General features: G+C 38.6%; 1 protein-coding gene across 6 annotated transcripts in view; it reads right to left on the bottom strand.

Moving 5' to 3' along the window:
* hay (ATP-dependent DNA helicase hay) overlaps window positions 1-16,693 on the bottom strand; it is a 461,732-nt gene that overhangs the window by 169,196 nt on the left and 275,843 nt on the right. For all 6 annotated transcript variants that reach the window (XM_090382541.1, XM_090382513.1, XM_090382523.1 and 3 more), the window contains one exon: window positions 1,889-2,008. In XM_090382541.1, coding sequence (XP_090238667.1) covers window positions 1,889-2,008 — 120 coding nt within the window. The remainder of the gene's footprint in view (window positions 1-1,888; window positions 2,009-16,693) is intronic.

Below are 16,693 nucleotides of genomic sequence, written 5' to 3'. Positions count from 1 at the left end.
TACCAGAGGTCTCAACCTGTGCCAGCTGAACATGCCCCCAGACCATTATTGACTGTCCACTTGCCTGAACAGTTCCTTGTTGATATGATGGGCCATAGCTTCGTGCAGTTTTCACCAGATATGCACCCTGCCGTCTGCTCAAAATAACTGGAAACGGGACTCATCGGACCAGGAAACCCATCTCCAATCTCCAGTTGAGGCCTAGAATCCCGTGTCGCGGTGTTAGCAATGGGATGCTGGTCGGTTGGCAGATCCCATAATCTATTGCGGCTATTGATCGTCTGATGGCCTTGGTGGAGTTTCTGGTACTTTCCTCATTGAAGACGGAGGCGACTTGTGCCACTGTCGCTCGCTCTCCAGTTGGCTGAAACAATGCAAGACAGACATCGACAGCCACGTTCATCCACCACATTTCTCTACCCAGAGCACTGTCCATGATGAGATATTATTCCAGAAATGGCGTACTCCTGATAAACTTTTGATACTGTTGAATGGGGATAGTGCAATTTCAAATTTCTGTACCACAATTGCAATAGTGACCCATGCATCGGGCACCCACTATCATCCCTCTTTCAAAGTCAGTTAATTGAAAGAGACCTGGGGGTAAGTGTCCATTCAGATATGAAGTTTTCTGAGCAGTGCAGACAGGCTGCCAGAGTAGGCCATGGAGTCTTGTCAATGACATATAGGAAATTTGCAAGCAGGGCTAAGGAGGTGATTATTCCCTTGTATAAGGCAATGGTAAGGCCACACCTTCAGTACTGCGTACAGGTCTGGAAGCCTCATTTTAGGTAGGATGTAGAGTTGCCAGAACAAGTACAGAGAAGGGCAATAAGACTGGTGAAGGGAACAAAGGAGTGCTCTTATGAGGAAAGGCTTCATTGTGCAAATTGCAGCTTCGGGAGACTAGGCACCTGTGAGGTGATCTGAGTGAGGTGTATAAGGCTTTGAATGAATTGAGCAGGCTCAATGCTGATGGGATTCTTCCTCTTGCTCAGATTACAAACCTGAGGGAACACAGATTCAAACTGAGGAAAGACAGTTGTAGAACAGATGTGTGGAAGTTGATAGCTTAAATAAATTCAAGGCAGAACTAGACAAACATTCAGAATGAATGCATCAGTGAAATGGGAAGGTTTTTTTTTTTTTTTTTTTTTTTTTTTGGCCGATGCTGTATAAGCTTGCTTTCTTGCATTGTGTGCCTCTACTAATGCTAATGCATTGTTATACATGCACCTATTCTTACTCTTAGTTATCCTAACACAGCCCATGTATTTACTTATTCCATGATAACTCCCAGCAGTCCTGGAAATTCCAAGTACCTTGCTTTCCAGGCTGCTCCTCATTCCAATAGAAGCAGTGCAAGAATCACTTTCACTGATGTCTGTGGCTACTGTTAATCTATTATTCTGTGAATTCCCCCAAGCTAGCAGTTTTTCAACCTACTTAACCCTTAACCCTTGATAGCATCAGCAAACATTCTTGCACCCTTTCTATTTAAGTGTATTCCATCCCTGTAGAAACAATCTCTCCTGTTAACAAGCGCAGACCAGGCTGAGAAAAATTCTAACCCATGAGCCTTGCACAATCTCTCCAGGACCGAATTGATTGACAAAGCTCTCATCATATACTCCCTCCTATCACATCTGGGCAGAATTGCTTGCAGACACTTTCAAATTTAACCCTAACTTGCGACTTTTTTTTTCAACATAGATGGTGCTAACCATATCTGTTAAATTTTAAGCAATAAACACAGAAAAACTGAAAGAATCTAAAGAAACTTTTAGATCAAAACAGTAATTAATGATTAAGCAAACTGTATTTCTTTAGTGATAAAAACCCACAGAACTAGTTTTTAGAAATGAAATTTTAGAAAAAGAAAACTTACCATCAAGAAGCATCAAGCCCCACTCCTGGTCTTTTAGCCAGTTCATTACTTGTTCAGCTTCCCATGATCTCTTTTGGGTATGTGTAATCATGGAGTAGGTGGTAACACAAATACCACAACCTAAACAGGAATAGGAAAGGAAACAAATTTAGAAAATTGCATTAAATAAACTGTTTTAAAATTCATCATGTTCCCAAAACCAAAGGAAATTCTTTTGGTAATGCTGAGAAAAGGAAATGATGAGAAAGGAAATGATGAGATTTTAATATTATAACAGTTTTTCAAAAACTAATGCCTCCAAATTTTTTTGTAAGATACCAGTTCAAGTAAGCAAGAAGAAAAAATATAATTTTTCTCTACTACTAACACCAGAGTCTGCATCCCCTCTCCCCTTCCATAAAAGTTGCTGTTGGCCTCCAAGAACCACTTCATTATGGCCACAATGACAGCATCATCATTGCAGCCACCCAGCATCAACAAATGTCATCCTTCACAGTGCCAAATGTGAAAGTCTAATGGTGCAAGGTTGGGGACAGTACAGGGAGATAGAATCTGGCATTGGCATTATCGTATTAAAGGAGAAATTTTCCTTTCTTCTCTGGCCTTTCAATTCATACCTTCAGTTTCTTCACATAGCAAGAATTGATCCTGTGTGAACTGCAATAGTACTGATTTCCCAATGCAGGAAATTCATAAGGATACCTGCTAATTGCTTGTCTCAAAAAATGTGTTCAAATTCAAACAGAATACAAATTTTTTTAGCAGATGGTTGAATCTTGAATTTCTTCTTTATGGGCAAAGCTGCCAATCCATAGACTGCTGCTGACTCTAGTTCATACTTGATGTGCCATGTCTCATCTCTAGTAAAGATGCTGTTAAGGAAATCATCGCCAATGGTCTCATACTATTCCTGTAGATCAGCACATGCCTGCACCCTCTGCTCCTGCATAAGCATTTGTGGAACCCACATAGCACCCAATTTCTTGTATCCCAGCTTATCAGAATTGTTTTCAACAGATTAAAGCTTATTCCTAATCTTGCACATCTTCCTGGTTTTAATGTGTTGGTCTTCACAAAACATTGTTCATTTTCTCTTCATTTTTTGCTGTCACTGCAGCTTGAGGACAGCGTAACCTTGGTATGTCCTTCATATCATTACCACCATCACAATTATATGATGGTTTAAACACTGTGCCCATTGAGATCCACTGTTTTTAGAATGTCAACGAATCTCAATGGCCATAATGTTCTGAATTCATAAACTCGATAATAATACACTGCTTCATATACATGCACTAATGTCACCCTTCATTTTCATGGACTACTACAACTACCTTGAATACTGCATGACACCTATCACAGAGTACTGAAATTTGAAAGATATTGACTGGCTGTAATTTTTAAATTTTCACCTGACACCATTACCTTTCATATGAAACAAGAAGAAAAAATATAATTTTTCTCTATTACTACACCAGAGCCTGCATCCCCTCTCCCCCTCCATAAAAGTTGCTGTTGGCCTCCAAGAGCCACTTCTTGATGGCCACAATGACAGCATCATAATCATCATCACAGCCATCCAACATCAACAAATGTCATCCTTCACAGTGCCAAATATGAAAGTCTAATGATGCAAGGTTAGGGACAGTACAGGAAGACAGAATTTTTTTTTTTCACAATGTAAAAAAAAAATTTGGAATGGTCCTCATATGTATGTGTGCATATACATACATATATTTTATACTTTTATCATTTTTGCCCAGTATATTTTAACTGTTTTTTATATTTTAAACTTATAATTACAATTAATTTGTATATTTTTGCAATAAATTTTTTCTGGATTGGTTGGTATCTGCAAGAATTCATATGTATGCATTCCTTTGTTGCTAAAATTCAAGCATAATTACACAGGATTCAAGATATAATAACATCACACATCATAAATGTAACTGTCATATTCTTTTACATAAATAAAAGAACACGAAAGTAAGTTACTTGTCACAAATACTTGAACTTCTTCATTCAAAATGCCTCTTTATTCCCACTGGGAATGCCACTGACAAGTGTAAATAGTTTTTGATAGGGATGGGTCACCATTACTCTTGGCTAACATTTTGTTAGCAATGATACTTATATAAACCACAAAAACTGTGAGTGACATGAAACTACTTTGTATCACTTTTTTTAGACCAACAGCTTATTACAGTGGTTTTGTCATACTAAAATATACAAATAAGTACAAGGCACTAACTCCTGATTAAATCTCTTCAGGAACTATGGATGGTACTAGTGCAGCACTAATAACGTAACTACCTTTCATAAGGTTAACCCGGTAGTGGTTGGGCTACACCTGAGAGGTATAGCATAAAACTAAATCTTTGAACAAAAAATTTTTGGTTCAAGGTTAATGAGTGAAACTTCCTAAATAACACTGTTTTGCTAGACCAGTTTTAAAGTAAAATTTTATGGTTATCAAAGTTCCACTATGCAAGAACATAGTGAAGCATGATCTGGTATAGAGTTATCACTTTCACAGCATATTTATTTAGTGGTTGCACTACATGCCCACAATAAAAAAAAAATAATAGTAATAAAAAAAATATATAAAAATAAATAAATAAATATATATATATATATATATATATATATATATATATATATATATATATATATATATATATATATATATATATATCTGCTCAGGAAAGAAAGAAAAAGAAAAAAGATGGCCAAGAAAGGTTTTCCAGATGTAACGAGCATGTTTTAACTTAATATTAATAATTTTAATTATTAATTAAATATGTTTAATATTAATTTAATTTTAATAACATGTTTAAATGTTGCACAATGTATGAAAAGACTGCTGATCAATGAATAGTTAAGCTTGTTCTAATCGCACAAGCTGCAAACTATGCTGAAATAATTACTGGATCAAAGTCTTTGTCAAGAGCTTTTATGGCTCTCTCTCTCTCTCTCTCTCTCTCTCGAGAGAGAGAGAGAGAGAGAGAGAAACACACATAAATAACAGTGCACTTTATTTTATGATTTCTATGCAATTATAGTATTTTTGCCCCAAGATTCAATTGAAATGGGGAAGGGGGGAATTTACTTATATTACAATTTACATATATATTCGTGCAATCTATAGGCTTGGGACTGTGTATAATTTTGAAGTCATCCCTGGGGCCCATGATTATACTTTTAACATGTAATGCACTGCCACCCAAATTTTAGAAAACTTATTCAGTGTGAATTTGAGAATGTTGAAAAAAATTAACATTCCAACATACCCAGAATTCCAAAAATTCATTCATTAATGGTTGAAAATTAAATTTGGAATTCATTACTAAAAGTGAACACTTATTTTTGTGCTGAACAGTAAATTAGAAGAAATCTTAAAATTCTATAAAAAATTTATTCTTTATATTAACATCAACAAATGCATAAAAAAACAAATTAAAACAAGTCTATAAACAAGTGACAAGCATTACTGCAAAGCATTCAGTGTACCAATATTGAGCAGTTGCTAATTTTGCCTTATGTTTACAGAACTCATTGGGTGACCACTTAAGAGTGACTGCTCATACGCATTACAGCAAAGTGCTTGGATACATTTTCAATGTAGATATGTCTTGAGGCACATCACTCCTAGTGCCATTTTAGACTTATATGCATTCTTCTTCTTCTGGTGTTATAACCTAGGGTGGGTCTTAGCCTTCTCAACGATGTTCCCCCAGTAAGTCCTCCCAGAAGTCAAACTTCTCCAACTTCTTATTCTCGTGATCTTTAAGTCCTCTTTTATGTCATCTATCCATCCACCCACCCATCTTTTTTGCGGTCTTCCTCTTGACCTCCGGTAGGTTTCCATTTCATTATACTTTTAGTTGTTCTACTGTCATCCATTCTCATAACATGTCCCAACCAGGCAAGTCTCTGGCTCTTCACAAATCTGACAATGTCCGCACCCTGAATAAGATGATCAAGTTCATGGTTCATTCTGATCCTCCAGGATCCATCAACATCTTGTACGGGCCCAAAAATTTTCGTAGAATTCTACGCTCAAACACTGCTCATCTTTACTCGTTAATGTCCAAGCTTCGCAAACATATGTCACAACTGGTCTAATGAGACTTTTATATATTCTTAATTTTAAATGTCTGTTCAATATTCTGGACTTCATTAGTTTTTCATGTGCATAGAAACATCTGTTTCCACTCAGGATACGGGACTTAATTTCATTAGTAATAGAGTTGGACTGTTTATCTGTTAGCCTAGATAGGTGAAATTTTGAACACGCTCAAACGAGAAGCAGCTGGTTCTTAAATTTTCCATGTTATCTGCAGTTCAACGGACTTCCATATATTTTGTCTTCACTTCATTTATTCTGTCCTCTTCTTTGTGCTTCGCTATCCAACCTAGCCACTGTTTCCTCCAGTTCTCCTTATAATAGGGACATCATCAGCATATGCACAGACCCGCACTGTCTTTGTGCCTGGATTATCCTGCAATCTTTAACCAGTGATTCAATTATTTTCCCCAGGTCTGTAATTACTCATGTAACCTTTTGATTGCCCTTCATTAATTAGGGATACATTTAAACATCTCCAGTCCATTGGGATCTCCGCTGAATCCTAGATGCCTTCATAATTACGGCTAGTGGTTTGCTTACTTCCTTTGCTGCCTCATTTAAATATAACTGGACAGATTCAATCCACCCCAGGTGCCTTTCTTATATTTAACTTCAACAATTTCTCCTACATTCTGTTCTCAGTTATTACAAAATCATTTACGTCCGTGTTAAGGTTTGATAACCCTTTGGCCTCCACTTCCCTACAGACTTCCTCATGTGTGATTGTAGATGAAAAATATTCATTCAGTTTCAGCTACCTGAGCAGGATCATCAACAGTCAAAACCATCAATATCAAGTGGGCTAATCTGATTCATCCCCTTCCATCTAGAGTTTATTAGGATTAGCATTAGTAGAAGCATATGATGCAAGAAAGCAAGCTTATGCAGCATCAGCCAAAAAAAAAAAAAAAACTCCTCCCATTTTACACTTCCATTCTTTCCAAATGCCAGTCCAGCTGAGCCTTAAATGTATTTAGGCTATCAACTTCAGCAACAAAAGATGGAAGCCTGTCACCTCAATCAACTACCCGCTGGCTAAAGGCAAATTTTTGCACATCTGTTCTACAACTGTGTTTTCTCAATTTGAATCAATGCCCCCCCCCCAGGTCCTTAATCTGAGGAGGAGTCCCATCAGTATTCAGCTTGCTCAACCCATTCAAAGCCTTATACACATCAATCAGATCACCTCACAGGTGCCTACTCTCCAGGCACTACAATTTGCAGAACTTAAGTCTTTCTTTGTAAGAGTACAACTTTGTTCCCCTCACCAGTCTTGTTGCCCTTCTTTGTACTTGTTTTAGCAACTCTACATCCTTCCTAAAATGAAGCCTCCATATCTGTACACAGTACTCTAGGTGTTGCGTGACCATTACCTTGTACAATGGGATAATCACCTCCCTGTCCCGCCCTGGTAGCCCAGCTGCACTGCTCAGCAAACTTCTTATTTGACTGCTCAATTACCCCCAGGACTTTTTCACTTCCCACTTCTCTGAGTGTAGTACCACACAGTTGGTACATTTCTCTTGGGTTATTGCTACCCATATGCAGTACTTTGTATTTGTCAATGTTAAACCAGTGTTTCTCAAAGGGTGTGCTGCGTCACATTAGAGTGCCGCAAAATTTTCCAAGTGTGCCGCGAAATTTAGAAATTTCTTCTTCTATGATTACGTAGGTGTGCCGCGAAATTTTTCTTCTTTGGAAAATGTGCCACGAGAGTAAAAAGATTGAGAAACACTGAGTTAAACTTCAGTTGCCACTTCTCAGCCCATTTGCCCAACTTCCCTAGATCCAGTTGGAGTAGCATACTATCCTTACTGTTAACAACCCTGCCAACCTTTGTATCATCTGCAAACTTGGACATTAGTTTTTTTTTTTTTTTTTTAAGTTGTTGGTGCATCAGCTTCTGTTGCCATAATGCACCTCCCAAGGTTTTTGCATTTTACTGTGATCCAAGCCCGAGGCGGGAATTGAACCCATAACCTTTGGGTTGCCAGGCAGGCACTTTATTCACCTGGCTAGCCCGGTCGGCCTGGACATTAGTCCTGATATACCTTCATCAATATCATTGATATATACAAAAAACAACAATGGGCCCAACACCGTACCTTGGGGAACTCCACTAATAACATTAGTCCACGAAGAGCAATGTCCATTGATTACTACTCTGTCTTCTCCCACTTAACCATCCTTTTATCCATTGTAGCAACTTGCCCTTAATACCATACTGCTCCAATTTTTACAGCAGCCTTCCGTGTGTAACAGTATCAAAAGCTTTCCTGAAATCCAAGTATATGGTATCAAAAAATTATTTTTCGACATTCAGTTCCTTTGTGACCACATCATAGTATACAATCAAATTGGTCATAGAAGACCTCCCTTTAACAAACCCATGCTATGTCTTAACTATTACTGCAGTCTTGTCTAGATGATCCTGCAATGCTTCTTTAACCAGTGACTCCATTATTTTCCCTGGAACACAAGTTAAACTAACAGGTCTAAGTTACTTGGTGATACATTTGCACACGTCCAGTCCATGGGGACCTCCCTGAGTCCAAGGAAGCTCTCATAATTATGGCTAAGGATTTGCTTACTTCCTTTGCTGCCTGATTTAATATAACTGGATAGATCCATCGCTCCCATTTTATATGACGGAATTTACTCCCCCCAGGTGCCTTCATGTTTACTTCAACAATTTCTACTCCACTTTGCTCTCAGTTATTACAAAATCACTTAGCTCACTGTTAGAGTTTAATAAACATCTGGCATTCCCCTCATTGAATAACTCCTCATGTGTGAGGAGTTATTCAATGAGGGGGAATGCCAGATGTTTATTATGAGGGCAAAATACTCATTCAGTTTATCAGCTACCTGAGCATGATCGTCAATAGTCAACCCATCTATGTTAAGTGATCCAATCAGATTCATCCTTTTCCTTCTAAAGTTTACCTAAATAAAGAACTGTTTGCTGTTTTTTTTTTTTTGCATCCTTTGCCAAAGATTTCTTGTAATCTGCCTTTGCCTGCCTTTGTGACTTGATTACAGACAAGCTTATATTTGCCGTAGGGTTATGTGTCACCTGATGATTTATAAGCATCCCATACATTTTTCTTCCCTGCCACAAGCCTCATTAATTCATCTGACCTATAAGTATATATAAGTAATATTTATATAACTTATACAAATATATATAAGTATATTTATATATAAATTTATATAAGTAAAAGAAGTCTTTGTCAAAGATTTCTTGTAATCTGCCTTCACCTGCCTAACCTCCTTTGTGAGCTGATTACAGAGTAGCTTGATTACAGATTCTACAATGGGCTTTTGTGTTGTCTGATAATTTATATACATCTCGCACCATTTTCTTCTCTGCCATGAGAAGAAAATATTTCTGCTGAACATGCAAATGAACAAAATGTGGATGAAACAGAACACATTCTTCAGTCAGTAGAACGTAGTCCTACTATTAGCACACAAAGAATTTCTACGCGTATAGCAAACATGACGTGAGCACGGCTTGTATCCATTTCACATACAGCGGGTGCAACACCTTCAACAAGGAGACGACACCCAGTGATTAGAATTTTGTCAGTGGGTAAATGCTAATCGCTGATTAATTGCATTAATACTGTTTAGCGATAAAGCTACTTTCACCCATGACAGTATCAACAACACCCGTAACTCTCATAGGTGGTCAGACAAAAATCCACATGCCACTGTAGAAACAAACGTTAAACATTGCTTCTCTGTAAATATGTGGTGCAGTATCATTGACAATCAGTTGATTGGGCCTGTTGTGTTACAAAATCACCTTACAGGGCACATTTACCTAGAATTTCTGCAAAACAAACTTCTACTATTGAAAGATGTTCCCTTGGCTACAAGGATTGGTATGTACTTGCAGCATGACAGAGCTCCTGCACATTATACCTGTCTGGTGATACAATATCTAAATCGAACTTTCCCTGAACAATGGATCAGCCTAAGTGGTACCGTTCAATGGCCACCAAAGTCTCCAAGACCTCACTCTGTTAGATTTTTGTTTGTGGGGAAGGATGAAAAGAAAAAAAAAATACAAAGAAAAGGTGAATACAAGAGACGAATTGCTCGCTCCCATTTTGGATACCGATGTCCTCATAAAGGAACACCAAGACAACCTCAGAAGAACAACACGTCATATTACAATAAGAGTTGCAAAGTGTATTGAGGTTGGCAGTGGGATTTTCGAACATTTATTGTGAACTGTAAAAAATTTGTCAATTATCTGTGTTTTTTATCATTCAAAAAGTCAATAAATACAAACAATAAGTCATTTATCGTTCTTTAATATCTCTCATAATGACTTTGTGCATGCCATTTTCAAACAGCTATATCTCCGTATCCATTGAGAATTGGACACATGTTTATATGAACTATGCTATTCCACCTGAATCACCTGGTATATTCTGTGCTAATTTGTGACATTTTTTCAGCATGGTCCTATATTTATCCAACAAATTGCCAAGCTGTGTTCATTTACTAGGTGGTAGATGACTCTCATCAACCGGTGAAATACCACCACTTTGCTTATTGGAGGCTTAAAGTGGTGTAACCCATGTTTAGTCTTTAGAGCTAAGTTCCGGTCAACCCTTCCCTATCTCTTCCATCATGCAGTATGATTGATGACTTTTGAGGTCATGATGAACGTCGTGGCGAGATCCAATATTCCTTACATATCGAGGGTACGGCTCTAAAACGGTGTTCACAGGCCGGCCGTTAGTTAGTACACCGGACCGAACCTATTGGTAACTCTCTAGGAGGCTTCTGGATCAGCTATTGTATAATCTTGCTACCTCTACTCTGCCAGATAGTGACTGGAGGGAGTCCGAGTAGTGTGTATGGGGGGAGCATTGTCAAGGCCACGTTATGTCAAGGATCTGGGTATATTCTTACCATGTGTACGCCATATCCAAAAATTTCATTACTTCGTACAGCATGTCCCACCCACTTTTTCTTACTATTGAATACACCATGAATTCTCAAACTAATAGAGCAAGCTTATCTGTGAAAAGATTTAAACCTCCCAAGCACTTCCTAATTCATTTCACAAATATACGTGGTCTCAATTCTAATCTCAAAGATGTCCATTTCCACTTGCAGTCAGCCAAACCCCATGTACTTTTTCTGACAGAATCTCAGTTATCGGTTGATTCAACTACTGCTCATCTCAGATGCCCAAATTATTCTCTGCATGATTACTTCCGCCTCAAAGGTGGTACTTGTGCATATGTCCGTTCTGATATTCCCTGTCAGAGATTTGGCAATTTGGAATCTCCTCTCTTTGATCTTCTCTGGCTTAAAATCTCTCTACCTCATTGTGTCAAATTCATCTGTTGTCTCTACCGTTCTCCCAACTCCACTAATCACTTGGAGATCTTTGACTTCCTCTTTTTGCAACTTGACTTTCTCCAGTCCAACTTTCCTAACAGTGAGGTAATTTTTCTTGGTGATTTTAATGTTCACAACTCCAGCTGGCTTCCGTTTTCTAGTCACACCGACTCAGCAGGTCGAGATGCTGAGGTTTTTGCAATTACTAATGACCTAGCACAGAGTGTTCATTTACATACAAGAATACTGGACAATCCTAATTCTCACAAACAACCCTTCTAAGTACACGGTCGAAGTGAGAGGTCCTTTAGGCACTTCAGATCACAACTTGGTGATTGTCTCTTCTCCAATGGAACCTTTATCTCATGGCTATTCCCAACCTCGTGTTGTTTGGCATTACAAGAATGCAAAATGGGATGACCTGCGAGACTTCTTTTCTTCTTTTCCATGGTCGGATTACTGTTTCAAAACTTCTGATGTCAACGTTTGCTCAGATCGTGTCAGTGAAATTATTCTTGCAGGAATGGAATCCTTTATCCCACACTCTTCTTTAAAATCTCGATCTTTATCTAAACCTTGGTTTTCCGACAAATGTACTAAGGTTGTTCAAGAAAAGAATGTTGCATATCGTAATTGGCTTGTTTCTAATTCTTCAGTTTCATTTTCTGCCTACACCAAAGTTCGCAACAATTGTAAAGCAGTTATTAATCAGTCCAAACTTTTGAACAGGCTAAGAGTAGAAAACTTGCTTCTTGCCCTAATGATAGCCAATCATTCTGGTCTCTTGCCAAAGCCATTGGCCGCAACTTTTGCCCATTTCTGCTCCCACCTCTGTCCAAACGAAATGGTTCTGTTGTCACTTCAGCCAAGGATAAAGCTGACCTGCTAGCATCCCATTTTTCTTCCAGCTCATGTATTAATGATCTTGGTAAAACAGCTCCCACCATTCCCAACATGCTCCATTCAATTCCTTCTGTGGTCTTCCGTCGAAAAGATATCAGAAGGATTTTGATGAATCTTGATGCTAAGAAAGCTCAAGGTCCTGATGGTATTTCACCACTTGTTTTCAAAACCTGTGCTCCTGAACATAATCCTATTCTTTGCCACCTTTTTTCACTTTCTTATTCCAAAGGTGTTTTTCATTCTGCTTGGAAATTTGCTCATATCCAGCCAGTTCCTAAAAAGGGTGACAAATCCCTCCCATCCAATTATCGTCCCATTGCAATTACTTCTATTCTTTCTAGAGTAATGGAGAAATCAATTAACCGCCAACACTTAAACTACCTAGAAACCTTCCATCTGATCAATGATTGCCAGTATGGATTCCATCAGTGTCAATCCACTGGTGATATTCTGGCTTATGTTACCCATTTATGGACTAATTCAATGGAAAGGTTCGGTGAAACACAAGTAGTTGCTCTTGATATCTCAAAGGCTTTTGATCGTGTTTGGCATAAAGGTCTTCTAAACAAGCTTCCATCTTATGGTTTGCCAACTGTTTTTAGTAATTGTTTATCCAATTTTCTCTCTGATCGCTCACTGAATGTGATGGTAGATGGCTCTCTGTCTTCTGATTTCTCCACTAATGCTGGTGTCCCACCAAGGTTCAGTTCTTTCCCCAACTCTTTTCTCTTGTATATTAATGACCTTCTTCCATTGACTGGAAATCCTATCCATAGTTTTGCCGATGATAGCACATTGCATTCGACTTTCCATTTTGAGAAACCTTGTCCTGCTCAATCAGCTTCAACTTCTCGAAAATCTGCTACCAATTCCTTAAATGCTGATCTTCAGGTAATTCTCCAGTGGGGCAAAGACAACTTAGTTGATTTCAACCCTTCTAAAACTCAGTCTTGTCTTATATCTCGCAAAAAGGATTCTTCTGCTCCTATGCTTATCTTTAGTGACACTCCGTGTTCTAGTCAAAATGATATATCTCTTTTGGGAATTACCCTGACTTCTAATCTCTCTTGGCACAAGCACATTACAAATATTGCTTCCTCTGCATCTAAAAAACTTGGTTTTCTCTTTCGCTCTTGGCGTTACTATTCTTCCAAACAGCTGTTCACTCTGTATAAATCGCAAATCAGCCCTGCCATGGAATATTGTTCCCACATCTGGGGTGGTGCCCCCAAAACCTCTCTCAGGCTTCTTGATTACATTCAGAAGAGGGCAGTTAGGTTATTTAATGATTCATCTCTAACAGAGTCTCTCCACTCGCTTTCTCATAGACGTACTGTTTCTGCTGCATGCCTCTTCTACAGATACTTCCACGGGCACTGTTCTTCTGAATTGGCTTCTATAATTCCCGCTCTCTCTTTCAAAACAGTCCGAACACGTGCCGCCACCATCCAACATCCATTTACTGTCCAACGTCAAACCCATAGAACCAACTTTTCATCTTCCTCATTTATTCATTCAACTGTCGTTTTCTGGAACAACCTTCCTTCATACGTATTTCCTGAAAATTACAATCTACAGAAGTTCAAGTCCAATGTCAACAAATATCTTCTTTCGTCTTCTCAACCTCCAACCCAAGCATGGTACTAAGTACTATAGGTTCTAACACCTCTCGTGTTTGGGGTTCACATAAAAAAAAAAAAAAAATTAATGTCTTTAATCCCCACACAAAGAATAATGCTCTGTTTACTCCCCCCACATTGAATATGATAATCTGTTAGGAACTTCATCCATTTTAGCTCCTGGCAAATTCATTCTTGGTGCATTTTCCAGAAGCAAATTTATCCACCTATCTGTATTACAAAATTTGTTACTGTTTTCTGTTACTGTTTCTCTGACAGTTAAGTACCCACTGAAAATAAATCTTCTCGGACCAGAGCAGCAGGCACTTAGACTATTCTGTTCTGGGAACAGGGAGTGCATCACTGGGCAGGTAATGAGTTTACTTGGGTCCCTGACAAGCTTCCAGTTCATTTGTTTCTAGGATAAACACCTGTTTCTTCAGTGATTCAAATTCTTTAATAATGTTTCTTTGTGTTATTTGGTTTTTAGGAGCATTAGCAACTAAGGCCATATTGCTCCGGGGATATGTGGAGGTCATTCCCTGACCTTTCCGCATCCTCCGCATTTGGTGGTCACGGGCTCGAACTCCGGTCTAATCAAGAAGCATTTGCTACGCACTGCAGCTCCTGCCCACCTGGCTATGGAGGCACCTCTTTTAGTAATGCACCAAGTTTCAATTTGAGATTGGTATGCTCCTTATGTTGGGAACCCAGAAAAAAAAAAAATGATCAGTTGAGTCTGTTTGTCTAGTTATGCTCCAACTTGAGAGGTGTGGTCTTCATTTAAAGTAGTAGTAGTAATAGTAGTAGTAGCATGTGATGCAAGAAAGCAAGTGTATGAGCTTATGCAGCAGCAGCCAAAAAATAAAAAAATAAATAAATAAATAAAAATAAATAAATAAAAAATAAAAAAAAAAAATCACACCTTTCCCTCCAAATGCCTGTCCAGTTCCTCCTTAAATTTATTTAACCTATCAACTTCCACAACGACAGATGGAAGTTTGTTCCAGCAATTAACGACCCGCTGGCTAAAGGCAAATTTCCGCACATCTATTCTACATCTGTCTTTTCTTAATTTGAATTTATGCCCACTTAGGTTTGTAATCGGAACAAGTGAAAGGATCCCATCAGAATTCAGCGTGCTCAACCCATTCAAGGCCTTATACACCTCAATCAGTGCCTAGTCTCCAGCCACTGCAATTTGCAGAACTTAAGCCTCTCTTGGTAAGAGGATCCCTTCATTCCCCTCACCAATTTTGTTGCCCTTCTCTGTACATGCTCAAGCAAATCTACATCCTTCCTAAAATGAGGCCTCCAGACTTGTACACAGTACTCAAGGCGTGGCCTGACAATTGCCTTATACAGAGGGACAATCACCTCCTATTCCCTGCTAGCAAAATTCCTATATATCATTGACAAAACCCCATGACCTTACCAGGCAGCATTGCTCAGAAAACTTCATATCTGACTGCACAATTACTCCCAGGTCTTTTTCATTTTCTACCACCTTAAGTACCACACAGTTAGTACGTTTCTCTGGGGTTACTTCTATCCATATGCAGTACTTTGCATTTGTCAAGGTTAAACTTCAGTTGCCACTTCTTAGCCCATCTGCCCAAATTTTCTAAATCCTGTTGCAGTAGCATACTGCCATTACTGTCATTAACAACCCTGCCAACCTTTATATTATCTGCAAACTTCGACACTAAGCCTGATATATCTTCATCAATATCATTGATAAATATACAAAACAACAGTGGACCCAACACCGAACCCTGTGGGACTCCACTAATAACATTATTCCACGAGGAGCAGCACCCATTGATTACCACCCTCTTTCTTCTCCCACTCAACCATCCTTTTATCCATTGCAGCAACTTACCCTTAATACCATTGTGCTCCAATTTGTACAATAGTCTTCCATGCGCAACAGTGTCAAAAACTTTCCTGAAATCCAAATATATGATATCAAAATTATTTTTCACATCCAGTTCCTTTGTAACCACATCATAATATCCTGTCAGGCAAGACTTTCCCTTAACAAACCCATGCTGTGTCTGAATTATTGCTGCAGTCTTGTCTGGATGATCCTGCAATGCATCTTTAACCAGTGACTCCATTATTTTACCTGGAATAGAAGTTAAACTAACTGGTCTCTAATTACTCGTGTCACCCTTCGATCCTCCTTTGTGAATTGGAGACACATTTGCACATCTCCAGTCCGTGGGGACCTCCCCTGAGTCCAAGGATGCTCTCATAATTATGGCTAAGGGTTTGCTTAGTTGCTTTGCCGCCTCCTTTAATTTAACTGGATAGATCCCATCCACCCCAGCTGCCTTTCTTATGTTTAACTTCAACAATTTCTCCTCCACTTTGCTCTCAGTTATTACAAAATCATTAAGCACCCTGCTATAATCTGATAACCTTCTGCCATTTTCAAATCTTACTAACTCCTCATGTGTGAATGTAGATGCAAAATACTCATTCAGTTTGTTTGCTATCTGAGCAGGATCATCAACAGTCGAACCATCGATACCAAGTGGACCAATCAGAGTCATCCCCTTCCTTTTAGAGTTTATATAAGTAAAGAAATCCTTGCTGTTTTTCTTAGCATCTTTTGCCTCAGATTTCTCGTAATCTGTCTCAGCCTGCCTAATCTCCTTTGTGACCTGATTACAGACTAGCTTATATCTGCCATAGGCTTCTGAGTCGCTTGATAATTTATATGCATACCATGCATTTTTCTTCTCTGTCACGAGTCTCATTAGTTCATTTGATAACCATTTA

The sequence above is a fragment of the Mastigoproctus giganteus genome, chromosome 1 (assembly GCF_048544385.1).
Source record: "Mastigoproctus giganteus isolate SK-2022 chromosome 1, ASM4854438v1, whole genome shotgun sequence".
Taxonomy (NCBI): domain Eukaryota; kingdom Metazoa; phylum Arthropoda; class Arachnida; order Uropygi; family Thelyphonidae; genus Mastigoproctus; species Mastigoproctus giganteus.
Note: the sequence above shows the minus strand (reverse complement) of the source record. Positions and strands in the feature narration are given on the sequence as shown.